The sequence below is a fragment of the Fukomys damarensis genome, unplaced genomic scaffold, assembly GCF_012274545.1.
Source record: "Fukomys damarensis isolate Sample0158 unplaced genomic scaffold, DMR_v1.0_HiC HiC_scaffold_16, whole genome shotgun sequence".
Lineage (NCBI taxonomy): Eukaryota > Metazoa > Chordata > Mammalia > Rodentia > Bathyergidae > Fukomys > Fukomys damarensis.
Genome location: NW_022900928.1, coordinates 5,748,889 through 5,765,014, shown reverse-complemented (window position 1 = coordinate 5,765,014; position 16,126 = coordinate 5,748,889). Strand labels below are relative to the sequence as shown.

Below are 16,126 nucleotides of genomic sequence, written 5' to 3'. Positions count from 1 at the left end.
CTTTTGGAGCCAGGGGTTCTAATTTTAAAATCCAGTTCTGCCACTTGTTAGATTTATGATCATGAGTAAATACATTTCTTATACTCCCTCCACTTAATTTCCTGTCCATGAAGTGAGCATTGTTTAAAATGTTTTGTGAATTTGGGCAAATGCCATTGTTCAAGAAAAATACAGAAGACATGCATTTCTTTTCAAAAATCAGAAAAATATATTAATAAATAATTTCCCCCAAAGCATCAGCAAATACTTATTCTTTAACTCCAGAAAAAGGTTCCTGCTTCTCTCTCTTACTAGAATCCAAATGAATTTTCTCAGTTCTGTAAATAAATTGCAGTCTTTCCTACCTCAGGGCTTTCTTGCAAGTTATTAATTTTGGCCTGAAAGCAACTCCACATGTTCACACTTGTACATCTTTTTTCTTTTTTTTTTTTCAGTATTGGGGAATCAAACTCGGGTTCTTGCACTTGCGAGGCAGGCAACAGCACCACTGAGTTAAATCCCCGGCCCACTCGTACATGTTTTGTTTTGTAACTTCCTATCTTTTCACACAGTGGATTCTCTTTATCATTTTCCATTCTAGAATTCAGCCTACATTTTAGAGCATGTTAATTTACATTTATTTATGTGTATATGTATTTATCACATACCCTCTATCCATATATATATATATGCAAATGCATATGCAAATGTCTGTCTGCCAGGATAGAAGGCCTATATTGGCCGGCACTGCATGTCTGCTTAGCTCTCCGCTAAATTCCCAGCATCAGCAGAGCTCCTGCAGAGATCCGGTGCCCAGGTGAGGAAGTGTACACGTGCATGGGACAACTAACAGAAAACACTGACAGCACAGGCAAGCGTGGTTCCATCAGGCTCGTGTCGTAGTAGTTTATAAGAAAGAGTCACCAATAATTCACTTTCACACAAAGGATCATTGAAACTTTTTGTGTCTAAATATTACGAGAAAAGGAAATGTAGAATTTGTTGCACTGTGAAACTACAGGATGGAATCCTAGATGGAGGTGTATTGTATTATTATACAGAACCTGCTACAACTTTTTCAGGGGCCCAGAACATTTCACTCTAAACCCAGTGTCCTTGCCTGTTTCAGTCCCCATTGCTCTTGCCTTCTCCCCAAGAATATTTATTCTCTGAAACAGGTGTTCTACTGGGGTAAAAGGCTATTCTCAACTCTGCTGAGAAACAGGAAACTGGCCAGTTAATATTCTATGCCAGTGTCTCGCAAAAAAGGAAATGTCAGGCAATATTACAGACAGTTCATCAGTATAAAAACTTACCAGAAGAGCTTTGTACTCTGTGTCCCTTGGAGGTGGTATAAAGAATACCAGTTGTTTATCCACTAGAGGGAATTGTGCGATATTTTTAAAGTTCAGGATACCTTGGACGGTTCCTTTCCCAACTAGGTGTTTTCTTATAGCAGAGTAGTACTCCCTTATATATAAACAACATATCTTTACCCATTCATCCCTTGATTGGCATTTGGACTGTTTCCAATATTTAGCTTTTACAAATTGTGCCACTAAATGTGGATGTGCATATATCGCTGTGGTGTGATACTTTTAATTATTTGGGGAAAACACTAAGAAGGGGAATAACTCAGTCAAATGGAACCTCTAATCCCAGTTTTTTGATGAATCTCCATACTGAATTCCACAGTGGTTGCACCAGTCTACGCTGCCACCAGCAGTGGAGAAGGGTTCCTTTTCCTCACAACCCCGCCAGCATTTGTTATTGGTTGATTTCTTGATAGTAGCCATGCTTTCTGGGGTGAGATGAAATCTCAGTGTTGTTTTAATTTGCCTCTCTTGAATGACCAGTGAGGTTGAACATTTTTTTTGCCATTTGTGCTTCTTAGTGTGATAAGTATCTATTCATTTAGGATGCATTCCTGTTCTCTCCTTTCACCCATTATATGTGAGGTTTGCTTTAATGTAGAGAAGTGGCAATTCATGTGGGTGAACAGGGAGGGGATAGAGTGGAGCACCGCGTCTGTGTCATTCGCTTTGAGTGTTATCCATTATTGACAGGGATTTGCTGAGGGTTATCTTTCAAATTTCAAAGTGAGGTCATGTCTTAGGAATTTTCTAATTCATCTGTGGATGCACCATGATTGGGTCATTTGGCGTGAGTAAACTCCCTTTGTAATCACTGTGATTTAGGGCATATGATTTTTCTGCTCCAGTGTTCATTTCCCCTGTGTGAATAGAAATCACAATATTTGCATCTCCATTGTTGTGAAATGAATGAGAAAGGCACTGTAGGTAGAGTACCTATAAATCAATAGGCAAAAGTCTAACAGCATACATAAAACTGTTTTCCTGAATGCAGTGGTTCACATTATAGCCCAGGGGTCTGGGGGGCTGAGGCAAGAGGACTGCAAGTTCAAGCCAAGCCTGGGCAACATAGAGATCTAGCAAGACCCTGCCTGAAAATAAAGATTTTTTAAAGGGCTGGGAATGTAGCTTAGTATAAAAGTCCTGAATTCCTATTACCGGGGGAAAAAAAGTCACTTAAACATTATAATTGGTAAGAAATACATGAAAACATGCTCAACCTGTGCAATGAAAATCAAAACAATGAAGGTTTTTCTTTTCTGTTTTTGTTTGTTAACTTGTTATTTCATCCAAAATTAAAACAGCTGATTCTCTGCAGGATTAGTGGAGGCATAAGGAGTTGGATGCAATTCTGTTCTATTCTTGAAGTGTGAAAGATAAAGCTTTGGGAAGGACAGTTGGGCAGCTTCTACCCAAACAATGAATATTCATGTCTTTCCACCTAGAGGTTCTACCTCTAAGTATTTCCCACTGGAGAAATACTCATCTTGCGGGAAAAAGACACATATAGGAATATTCAAAGAATATTCCTTTCAAATAGAATTATTAAAATATCTAAACATCCATTGTCAGTGTTGTGGTTTACCCACACTCTGGAATACCTTGTAGTAGTTTAAAAATCTTGAGACCTCTCTGTATGGATTGAAATGGAAAAATAGCGGAGACATAGTAGGTGAGTAAGTGTGAAATGTGACACACTGTGCTCTCCTACGAGTGTCAAAAAACTATTTTGTGTACGTGCTTATACATATAAACACAGTGTGCTGGCTTGGGCAGCACATGTACTTACCAAGGCAAGGACAATATCAGTAAACCAGCGGGCAAGCACAGCACCCGGTGTGTAACGGGCACTGGATCATGCTGAGACTCCGGCCCCATCTGTTACGAGTGTAGATGGCGTCCCGAATTAGTCAGATCTGGAGTCCTGAAGTGAGAGGATTTAACGTTCGGCCTTGTATTTTCATACGTGGAGCGCACAGCATAAATTCCCAGCTGCTTAATTCAAGCGTCAATCAGAAACTTTATAGAGAGTGATTCAGGATCAAGCCGCTTTGTTTAAAAAAAAAAAAAAAGACCATCCCTGCCTTGAACGGAAATGGAGGATAGTGTGATTTGGTTTGAGGGAGGGATGATAAAGAATGAACAGGAGGAGTCAGTTAGGACGAAGAGGTGGCTGGTCTGAGATGAGGCTCCAGGAGGAAGTAGCAGGGTTTTCTCAGCGGAGAGCTCCAGGGCAGGGGCCCCCTCAGCAGGAGAGGGCGAGTGCGCCAGCTTCCTGGACACCCGCGTGCCAGCCACAGAGGAAGGGGATCACCGTCGGTGCAGTGGGCGCGTTTGCTATGAACTCCAGGGACGTGGTGAAGCAGCGGGGGCAGGAGGGACGCCGTGGGAAACGCCAGGGTTTGGGCCTTTGGAAATTGGAGTTCCGGGAGCTGGGCTGACCTGGGATTGAAGCAGCAGGAATCAAGACAGACAGGAACAGGACAGGGCGGAGGGACTTACGGCGATGCTCTCTCTCTTGACCCTACCCTCCTGTCTAGCTTTTGCACTGTGCCTCTAGATTCCACTCCAGGAAATGTGTGTATCTAGGGAACTCTGAGAAAAGGCCTCTGCTTCCTAATAGTCATGTGAATAAACTAGGTTTATTTACTTGCTGCTTAAAAACCCAAATCATGAGGTTTATCCCGAGACAGTCCAAATCGTTGCTATCATAATTCCCCAAATATGTATTCAGGGTTTTCATCCCATGAACTTTTTAAAAATTGGTCAAAGCTCAAACTAGAAAAGAAGCTGTTTATTTCTCAGGAGCGTTTGAGGGAAACCTCACTTTCCCACACAAAACAGAAACAAAACCAAGCCAGTTCTACAACGTAGGTGAAACGATTCAAATATCCCTCCCCAGAAGAGCCCTCAAGGGAATGAAATTGTTACTTGACCTCTGCTCATTGTGTCTGCTTGCTAAAGCTCACTGCTTGGGATTTGCAGGAATGAACATAAGCAAAAGTGAAATAACCAAAGAAACCCCGCTGAAACCGTCTCGGAGATCCCTGCCCTGCCTGGCCCAGAGCTGCGCTCCTTGCAACAGCCTGAGCCAATCTACCTCCCTCTTGCAGTCAACCGAGAATGAGTCACAGGCTCCCACCTCTGTCACCTTCGTCTCTGCCAACAACACAGAGCAAGGTGAGCAACCATTCCAAACCTCGGGTCTAACGCCGGAGGAGGTGGGTTTTCCTCCCGTTTCTCTCTCCCTTCCCTTGTCCGTTTGACCCGCGTTGGAAGGAGCCTGGCACCGGAAGCCGTTTGTGGGCCGGATGTGCTTCTCCTCTCCCTCGCCTTGCAGGTGGTCCGAGCCCGGAGCGCCTGCACCTGATATTAGCTCTGGGCAGTTGGAAAAGCCCGACCTGCCTCATGAGTCTTGGGCTCAGGCCACATCTCCATCTCGGGGGTTAGGAAAAGCTACTCCTGGCGAGAATTCCGTTTCCTCAAAAGAAAACCTGAAAATTTAACTTAGGGGGAGGGAGTACCGGGGATCCTTGCACTTGCAAGGCAGTCAGCAGAACCACTGAGCTGAATCCCTGGCCCTGGAAAATTTAAATTAGGACTGAACGTACAGCAGTGAGGATTTGGCTGCGTGCTCGTGAACCGCTGTTGACATCACAGTGTTGTGCTGTTGCAACACAAACTGGGGGACACCTCAGCTAGAGTCTGCGTTAGAAAAACAAACCTCTGGACATACCTGGGGCACGCTGCTGTGAGTGCCTGCTCCTCAGACAAACCCTTAAGCCCTACGCAACTTACAGCCGAGGGTCACATATGACCTTGGTTCCCGACGCCCCTTTCTCTTCCAGCTTTTTTCCTAGAATATATTCCCTCGCGAATCCTCTGGGCTCCTTCTTCCTCTGGCTAACTTGGAAATACGAGCATTGTCTTTTCGATAATGTGGCAAAACCACTGTATATTTTAGTCAGCGTATAGCCATGTTCAGTAAGGATGCACTAAATGTACAGCAGGATAAAGAAATTAAAGCACAAAGTTTCCCTTATGGAGGGTAAATTTTAAATAGCTAATTTCACCTCATTCACTTGGAATAGTTTATTCATGTTTGGTCACCAAATAAACATTAAACACCAAGGTAATTTTTGTTCTTATGTTTAGTTTCCCAAAACTACAAAGCTTATTATGTTTTTTTTTTTTTTTTCAGTTAACCCCGAGGAGAATAACAAAGAGACTCTGCTGAAATGTTCCTTTACCGACCTCAGTGACTTCTGCGTGGGTGAGTTGGTTTCCAATAGTTTCCTCTTCCTTTCCCTCTCTGTGTGCTCCAAACCTAGAACTTTATAATCTTTAACACTTTCTAGGTGCTTATAATATTCTGAGTTTATCATTATTAAAATGTTTATTGCTCATTTTCAAATTCGAATAATGCAAGAGGATTTGCAATGAACAACAGTATCGTAACAAAACATCTTAGACAGAAACCATGGGAGACAGAAGCTCCAGAACAAGTTGGGATCAAGGAGTCAGCGCCAGTCCGAGCTCAAAAGCCTGGAAGCTGCATGGAGACTAATCTGTGTGAACCTACAGTGGAAGCTGGAGAGACCGGATGTGTACAGACCAATGCCCAATGATGATGCACAGAGAATCCTGGAGCTCTTCAGAGTAGGCGCACTTCCTGCTTCTGCCCCTTTTTATACCACCCAAGCTACAAGCCTATTGATTGTTTCACCAACAACTAGAGCAGATGTTCCCCACCTAGTTTGCTGTTCTATACATCAATCATCCACAGACATGCCCAGAACTGCTCCTCATTTCTTACTGTAGTCAAGTTGACCTGTTACAATTAGAGGTGACAATATCAGAATGAATCAAAAAGTAATCCTAATTTGCTCAAATGTGCATTTCATAAATCCAGAATGTATTTGTTTACAGCCAGCAGAAATTAAGCCCTAAATTTCCAGTTCTGAAAACACTGTTCTACCTACATGGCCCATGTCAGCTATCCTTGGCCCTGGTTGCACATTCCAACCTCTTCTGAGCTCTCAGAGATCCCTGTCCTGCACATAGGGTCAGTTCTAAGTTGTCTGGGCAGTGTGTGAAGCCTCTTTACATATCACTGTGCACCAAACAAATGCCAGACGTCCCAGGATTAAGAATCTCTAACCTCAAAATTACATCTTATTCTTTTTCTGAGCAGATTATTGTTAAGATAATTTAACCGTCTTTAAAGCGATAAATTGTGTTATTTATAACAAATTAGTCATGTATCATATAATCAATCCTCTGTGTGTGAGAGAGAACATTTTACCAGAACAAATTATTATATCAGAGTTCAAAGGTCATTCTTGTAGGAATTAATTCTGAAGAATATTGCCATTAACACTTATTTTCTGATTAGAAAATAAAATCAAAATGCATACCTGGACTCTGATTTGCCTGACATACACACGCGTGGTACAGTTTCCGTGGCATGCTTCATGAACCATTTGTGCACTTTAATACCGGGTGATAACTAAAGATTGCTGCAGTTAAACATAAAGCCTTTTGTTTCAGTTGCATGCACTGTATTTGCAAACATTTGTCTTTTCAAACATTAAGGGCCTCTTTTTCTAAATGCTTAGCATGATCATCAGAGGCTCAGACTCCGCACTTCCTTTCTCATCATTTCGTGGCATCTCAAGCATTCAGCCTCATGGTGGCTATTTACATCTCCCCAAGTGTTGTGCACTGTGCTCGTATTTTACCTGCCCCATCATCAGTTTAATATTCTTTCATGTTAGAGAGGTTTTATGGCTTCTCAAGAGATGAAAACACATGTGAGTGATGAGGCACTGGCCTTTCTAATTAAGGTGAGGATGACGGTAATTAGCACTTAGCATCCCCAGCATGTGAGACCTGGCTGGCGTATACATTTTGGAGACACCTTCCTATTCAGAATATGAGAACTTCCATCATCTGTGAGAAGAGGCCAACCAAATGATGTCAGTTATCATGAGGCAATAACTAAGTAATCTGTGAGCACTTTACCAATACATATTCTCTTCTAAATGCAAGGCAATTATATTTATAATTTTTGCTTTTGCAAATAAAGCATACTATCAGCTCTAACGTTGAGCTGGGTATGGCACGGGAATTCCCAAGAACCAATATCTGATTAATGGCTTTTCTTTTTTAGTGTGAGCTGCTCTGAGCTGCCCCAGGAGAGTATCGATACTATGGCAACACTAAAGGCATGAAGTAGATATAGCACTGTGGTTTGATATATTTCATTGTTCAAAATGAAAGTGGCAAAGCAAGGACTGTTCTGTGGATTCAGAGCAGAGGCTTCACTAAGGTGGCCTAACAGAATGTGTATATATCATGGATGAGATGCTACTTCCCCGGCTCGCACATTGGTCAAATCTGCCTTCTTGCACCTACAACTAGCTGTGTGATTGTGCCATGTTGCTTAACCTCTCTGAGCTTCACCAATCTCATTTTTAAATTGATCCAATGATACATGCTTTTCAGAATTTTTGAATCCAATGAAAAGGCATAACTTCATCACATCTCCAACCACACCACAGAGATTCAACAAGTATTCAGTTGTTGTTTTATTATTTATCCTTTAGCTTATATTTCACACCAAATTCTGCTGGGTCCAGTAATTTACTGAACTCTTTCTTATGGTACTCTACCCAGCCCTCTCTCACCAAATTCTTATAAATTCTTATCCTTTCAGGGAGGTTCTGTCACCCAACTCTTTGCAGAGGAGGAGTAAAATAACTTCCAAGTCACACATAGCTGGCCAGTGTGGAAAACAGATTCCAACCCTGAAATCTCAATCCCTGGCTTTCTGTTTTCATCACCACCATACACACAGAGACCTTTGAGGTGAAAAGTGGTTTGTGACGTTCACATTCTTTTAGTTCTATAAGACATAACTAAGAGTCAGGCTTGGACCAAGAGATGGGGGCAAGTTGCTTGGTGAAGTGACTGGCTAAGGAAGCTAATCGGATTGGAAGGCTTCATCTTTTTAGTTTTTGCTTTGTTTATCTTTTCTTCCCTTTCTTTTTTTCTTTCTTTCTTTCTCTTTAATTGACATTTCATAGCCTTTAATTCTATTTGCACAGAGCAGGTTACAAAGATGGAGTGTTATTTCATCCTCCAACCTCTCCACCTAGACACATGTGTACACACACACACACACACACACACATACACACACACACACACACACAGAGTCAAATGAAATCGTTCTACAAAGTACTTGTACCTAGCTGTCACCCGAAGCCTCTGAACCAGCAGGTGGGCCTTTTTAGAAGTAGTGGTGTCATGGGGGTGAGGTTCTCACCAGTGGGTGAGTCCATAGATGAGCTTACCACTAATGTGATGTTGGGAGGTGAATCCTGGTAGGAAGAGGCGTTACAGAAGGAATTTGCAAGTGACACACAGCGAAACAGAAGAATGGAAATAAAATAACAAATTTACTCATCGACTAGGGTCGATCGCACATAAACTGTGCCTGAATCGATGACAAACTGGGTTACGACTCCTCCTTTTATAGGGTTTCACAGCCTTGACTTTATCTGGGTGGTTACATTTCATTCTCATAGTTCACATCATGGTCACAAGATAGTTAACTTTAGCACAGAGGTAGCAGCTCTTTGCAGTTGGGGAGTTTCCCTTAAGATTCCTCTAGCTATCCTAGTTCACAGGAAGGGGTGTTCAAGGTTAGGGATGAGGCCAGATGTCCCACTTCATGGGCAGTTACTCCAGTGTCTGTTAATTTTGAACTGCACAAAGCAGATTGCTGTTAGAGACAGAAGTCACTTTACATTTTGTAGGTTTTTAGATTATTTACATAGGTTCTCTGCATCAGAGGCAGTCATTGCAGCATGGCCTGAAAGGGTCTCTCTCCCTCCTTCTCTTCTATCTTTCTATACTTCCTGTTGCCATGCCATGGGCTGTTTCTCTTCCACCATGACCCCAGTCATGACAAGAAGCCAGATGACTAAGGATTGAAACCTGTACAAACTGTGAGCTGAATAAACATCTCCTCCTTTGACTTGTGGATGTCAGGCATTGTGTCTCGGTGACAAGAAAGTAAATAAGACAATGTGACTATTGTTTAAAAACTGTTGTGCTACAATAACCTTACTTTTAATCCTGGAAATCCCACTGTCATTGTCCTCACTTTTTCTCTTCTCAATATGCTGTAAAATGAAAAGAACACAGAAGTCCACATTAACAGCCTGATTATACCCTTGGTCACATTACACTAAAATTATGTCACTTAGAAATTAAAATCTACAAGTCCCATTAAGACTCACATGATTTGAGTTAAAGCAACCAAAATGTACAAGTATCTAATCTTTTTGTGAAATCAGCACATTGCTAAGTGACTCACTCCTGCAGGAAGTAGAATATTAAGGCGCTTGTTCGCTTTCTATCAATGTGATATTTTAGCTTGTTGTAGTGTGTATGGCTCCTGTTTCTTTATAAACTGTCAGGGTCAAATGACTACCTAGTGGTTTTGCTTTCATTGTATAGCATTATATAATCTCCTCTAATTTCCATTATTTCATACTGAGGTAGTATGAGAAAGAACTCCCTATTCTATTGAAAGAACATAATATTTCCCAGTCCTGATAGTCTCTGGTCACTGAATCTTTTGAGATGCTTATTGAATACATCGAATAAGTACTCTGAGCTCAGCATTCAAGATGCATTCGGAAATCAACCACCACTCTCCACATTCAGCTTTGCCAACTTCTCCTGGTGACTCAGTAACTTCCTAACTGTTCTCCTTGCCCAGCTACCTCTTCACAGTCTATTTTCCACACAGCCACTACAGGAAGCTTTAATAAAGGTTAAATTAAGCCTCATCATTTCTCCACTCCAGTCTATCCAGGGTTTCCCATTAGATTTAAAATATAAACTTACAGTGGCCTTTGCAGGCCCTGTAGCATCTGGCCCATTTCCTGATGCTCGTTCTCTTCACATTCCTGCACCTCACCAAGACCCTCCTGTACTTCTTGTACATAATGAGCTTACATTTATCCCTGCACTAAACAGTAAAATAAACCAAATACAACTTTCTTCACTTTATGTCCTCTGGTATATATATATTTTTTCTTTTTTACTGAACTCATTATTATTTAAAATTAAGTGGTTTATTTTGATTCTCTGCCTTTGTATTTCCAGAGAAAAGACACCTTGTTAAAATTATTGAGACTTGTAGCCCTGAAACCAATAACAGTATCTGGCATGTAGTAGGGACTTAAAACATTTTTAGGATCAGTGACAGGACCAACAAATGGATAAGTGTCAGAACCTATGGACACACACATCTTACTTCAGGGAGGCTGCTGTACAATCCATCCACTGCTTTGTTCTCTGCAGTCCTTCATCACTGAGATCTCTCAAATGTTAAAATTAGTGTCTTGTTAATTTTCCTACTGGCTATGATCTTCTTGTTCATTTAAGATGTGTTGACAGACCGTTATATAGAACAGTTCATGCTGAAAATATGCCATCACCCTTCTGAACTAGTAGAATTGCTTGTCTGACCTTGTTTTTTATGAAGTCTGCTCATGCTCTGTGATGTAGACATAGCTTTCTTTCTTTTTTTTTTTTTTTTTTTTTTTTTTTTTTTTTTTTTTTTTTTTTTTTGGTATCGGGGATTGAACTCAGGTCCTCGCACTGACAACTCAGGCCACCGAACCACTGAGTTAAATCCCCAGCCCACTTTCTATTATTATTGTCAGCAATTTGGTAGAATTCTATTCAGACTCAGATCACTAGTTGATGTTAATTGCTATTGAAATCTCTTTTGTTTATGTTGTATAGTTTATACTATCTACTCAGTGATAGATGGATAAATTATTTGAAAGGACAGATGGATGGATGGATGGATGGATGTTGATTGGATGGATGGATGGATGAATGGATTGATGGGTAGATGGATGAATGGATGGATGGAGGGAGGGAGAGATGGGTGGTGGATAGAGTTAACCCTGGGATACTGACACAACCATTGTAGCCTGTCTGTAGGATTTGCATAGATTTTGGGGTCCATGAATACAATTCCATCAGTGCTCTCACTGTTTTATAACAAAGAGAGGGTTCAGGAGAAGTAGACAAGACAGGAACCACAAAGAATCAATGTCTGGGTCCTCATTACTATGTTCTACCCACCAAATAAGCCATATATAGACCCAATATGGATTTATAGGATAGTAATGTTAAAAAGCACAGATTTTTTTTTTAGCAATCAGAAGGTCCAGTTTCAAGTACTGTTTCTTTTATTACCAGGGTAAATATCCTTTCTGCTTCAGTATTCATATTTGTGAAATGGAGACATTAACATTATTATATGATTCCTTCCTATCCTGCAAAGATTAAACAGAATTCAATTATGTATCATATGATGCTGAATTTATGATATATGTAGCAGATGACATGAATTATGAAATATGAAAATAACCATACATTATTTTCATTTCTTTAATCTGTACCCTCAACTATTCTGGTAATTCTGTAACTATTATTAGTAATGTATGAGAGGTTGTGCAGTTCCAACTAAGGAAAGGCCAACTAATAATCTCATATATTCGAAGTTCTCTAAGAGGAATTACATCATTTGCAAATGCTCTTGCAATTATGATACAATGCAGCAAAGTAAAACCATGAAACTTTGTAATCAGGAAGAACTAGTGAAGGCCGGTGGAGCTGGAGTGACTGAATATTGTTATGTATGTGTACCAGTTCCATAGAGGGAGCATAAACATTATGTACTGAAAACACATACAAAACATAAAGGAAGGGGATTAAGGGATAGCTGGAAGGAGAGGGAGAAAAGGGGGAGGAAAAAAGAATGAATATGAGCTATGCACCTGGACCACTCCTGAAGTGTAAACATTGTGTACTACAAACTATACCAATCAGCTGATTGGTTTTTTTTTTTGTAAAAGATAAAAAAATTATACTCCCAGAGCTGGCTTCTTTGCACCCTCTTTTCAGTCAGCATAATCTTCATCATAAATCATACTAGTGATGACTTGAAATGCATTTGAATGTTAGATTTTAAATTTTTCATTTTCATATTCATAGTAACTCCATTGTTTACTATTTACTTAGGCTTAAAAGTGAAAGATTACATTTCTTTTTAGACCCTAATTACTTCAGTAGATTTCAAAATGCTAGAATAGTGAATTGAAAACAAAGGAAATGATTGTGTACATATTTAAGTAAATTGGCACAGATTGTTATAGTTAGTCCTTGGAACTTGTCTACAAGAAGATTTTTATCTCAGATTTTCAGATTACCAAGGGATAGCTGACCTCCTGCTATCCAAACAAATAGGACTTCAGTCTGGGTCAGCTGAAAGCAACATGAGTTCTTTTTCTACGGCAGCCTCCATGTTTCAATATATGAAATTATTTCTCAACCTTAAGCACCCCATTTCTCATGCTCTGTATTTCCCTGTTATTTTGTAATTAAAGGTCAGAAAGGGATCGATTTGTTATAATCAAAATCATGCTGTGGTCACCTGTTCCTGAAAGCTTCTCTGCTTTGGGTTTTTTGAAAGTCTATTTTTCTTAATACTTCAGCTTCCTAGATTTTAAGATACTATCACTCATGAGAAGCACCATCAACTTAGTAGCAGCTTTTAGGTAAACAATGGTTGAGACCACTTGTTATATACATGGGCTGTTTACTTCATCCTGATTTCAGAAATTCTAACATGACAAAATTGCTTAAACAATTCAATTTATTTGAAATTGAATGTTTGCTCTGGTTCTATGTGAAAGAAATGTTCCATCAACACATGGTGTAGATTTCATGCAAGTTGGGATGCATGAGTCTGGGAGGAAGGAAACACCTTGGCAGGTTTCCTTTGTGTGGTAGACCCCTCGCAGGCTACCATCGCCACTGATGGGTTAACGTTTTGCTTCATCAGTCAAAATACAAAATGTTTCTTTCCACTGTTGCTCTCTGATGTAACTGGCCCAAATGTCAGTGCTAAAAAGTTTTAAAAACTCTGCCATCTATGATACAAACAGCCTTCTTCCAAGAGTAGTAGGAAGACTGTCCAGGGCAGCAAAGAATTACCGCTTCACAGTCTAAGGAAGTAAAACACCTCCTGTTTTTGATACTTTAGTTTTCTGTTCTTTGCTCTAGGTTTACATAGTTTTACAAAGCAACATTCAGAAGGTAAGATATATTTAAAATAAAATTGTATGAAAATAGCATAAAACATGTTTTTGCTTACCATGTAGTACTTTTCTGTTGGCCCTGTATGAGGCCATTCATCATTTGTTCGCCACTTAATGAAAATCAGCAATGCACTCACCAGTGAGAGGAATAGTGGGCTGAAGCAATAAACTAAGCATTCTGCGCCCTAATGGTGTCAGGAAAGGCAGAGACAGATACAGCTGTCAGTGTGTCTCACCTGTAGCTACAAACACAGATATGTGTATACAAGACAATGTATGTGTGTATATCTACCTGTATATCTACACATATGTGTTCATAGATGAGATGTGATCGGCAAATACGCAAGTGCTTAAACTTTAAAAATTATTACCATGAAACTCGTGTTGCCATTAATCCCTCTCGGAACACCCCACACACACTTTAAACACACTTAACCCGTCTTTCTGTCCAGTTTCTGAACCATTCAGACTGAGTCTTTCCTCCTGAGCATCTCCAGTTGCACTGCTGCTTCTGTGTCCTGAGTAGATTCAACATGGTTATTTTGACTTTGGGGAAGAGCTGGAAGTCTCACAATGTCAGATCTGAGCAATAAGGTGAATGAGTGATATTTTCATTTGACAGAAATTGCCAATATCTAACCAAAGCAGGTTAATCCGAAATATAATGAATGTTTAAATATAATGAATAGTGTTTAAATTTTTTAAATAACTGCAGTTAAACACCTTGCTATTAATCCTCTTCAAAATATTTTAAATACTCCTCCTGGTGTTGAGCACACTTATCCCATAATTTTTAGCAATATGTCTTTCACTGTAATTTTAAACATTTACACATTAATCTTATCATTTGATCATCCCTTGTGTATACATATACACATATATATGTGTGCATTCATTTAGCACATATTACATAATTATGCTATAATTTAATGCCAAATGTTGTTACATATATGCGTATACAGCATATATTTTTTATCTGCATGGATTTTATCATATGATGTCAGGTGCTGTTGAAGTAATAAACACAAGTACAGCTTTGAGAGAAGACAGAGAACTGTGGGAGATTCTAGAGACCCCAGTCAAGGAGCGATTCTCCATGGAGGCAATAAATGAGCAAAACAGTGGCTGCCACAGGAATTAAGCAATCCTGGCAGACAGAGGAGCCCACTTTGGAAGTCCTGTGCTGGGAGTGCCTTAGACACCAAGGAATTCAGTGGGGCTGAGCTGGAGGGTTTTCAGCTGTTACAGGAGGTGGATGGGTACAGACTGGTGACAGGAAGCCAGATGACGACTGCCCACAGCCATACCATGGACTGTGTCTTCACTAGAGCAGAAAACTCAGGGAAGGTCACACAGAGGGTTCCCATGATTTAACTTAGTGCTCACAAGGAGAACTGTTCTAGCCACAGGAGAGGCATGAAGGATGGGAATGGGAAGAACAATTAGGAGACCCTAATAAATTTCCAGTCTGCAGATGGCAGACAAAGGACAGTGATCAGATGCTACTTAAGGTCAGCTCCTGGATGTAACTGTATTCTATGTCACATAGGAGTTGCTGAAATTTAAATCCAAATAGTCATTCAGGAAACATCGATCCAGTGGCAACTACTTTTCAGATCCCTTTCTAGGTTTTGTGTAAAGCAGTGAACAAAAGACCACAGCAAAAGGGAGGGGAAAGTCCTCCATCACAGCTACCTTAGTGAAGGAAACAAGCACTAAATTACTAAAACTAAAACAGTAAGGGTAAAATAGTACAACCAGACCATACATTAGATAGTGCTGTGTGCAAAAGTGTCAAGAAAAGTAGAAAAATGATGCTTTGTGCTATCAGCATTTACTTAAGGCTCATATGGAAGGAATGTGAGAAACGGAAAGTCAAGATTGTTCCTCGAATTCAGCCTATCTGGCCAGAAAAATGAGATTGCTATTCATTCATCTGGCAATTGGCCCTGTATTTTGTGATCCATAGTCTTAGGGCATTCTTGTGGGCACAGATTTTCTGATATTGGATTACGATTTCAGGACTATCTTTAGTTGTGTTCTTGAAACCTATAACAAATTTTGTCCCTTAATTATCCTAAAATTTATACCAGTACAGGAATATTAATTACTTTAGAATCTCACTCTTAATCAATGTTTTTATTTATTAAAAATGCAAAGAAATTCACATACTATAAAATGGGACCATTTTTGTTTTGAATTCTTGGTCACAGAGTTTGTGAATATAAAACTAAATTTTTTACTAAAGTCATTAGTTTCTAATCACATTTCTGATAATAACAGTTACATTTAGAATTTTAATTTCCATCATTGTACAAATTGAGATCATAAATATCTATCTTCATAATCTAGAAGTTTGACCCTTTTTATTCAATGAATACATTAAAATTTGTGTGGTGGAGTTCGATCCCTGGTACCAAAGGAAAAAAAAAATTGTGTGGAAATCAGTTTTTCTTGCCTTTGTGAACACTTCATCACTTCAAAGTTTCCAAAATCAGCCTCTCTCCAAACTACTGCTCAGCAATCTACTTTCTAGGAAGAGGCAGTAATGCACAGGGATGAGGAGGGGGCGGTTTC

General features: G+C 39.9%; 1 protein-coding gene across 4 annotated transcripts in view; it reads left to right on the top strand.

The window, feature by feature from the left end:
* The window catches only part of Ano3 (anoctamin 3), a 350,025-nt gene that overhangs the window by 167,464 nt on the left and 166,435 nt on the right, over window positions 1-16,126 (top strand). For all 4 annotated transcript variants that reach the window (XM_033764063.1, XM_010603358.3, XM_010603357.2 and 1 more), the window contains exons 2-3: window positions 4,338-4,532; window positions 5,554-5,625. In XM_033764063.1, the coding sequence (XP_033619954.1) occupies window positions 4,338-4,532; window positions 5,554-5,625 (267 nt within the window). The remainder of the gene's footprint in view (window positions 1-4,337; window positions 4,533-5,553; window positions 5,626-16,126) is intronic.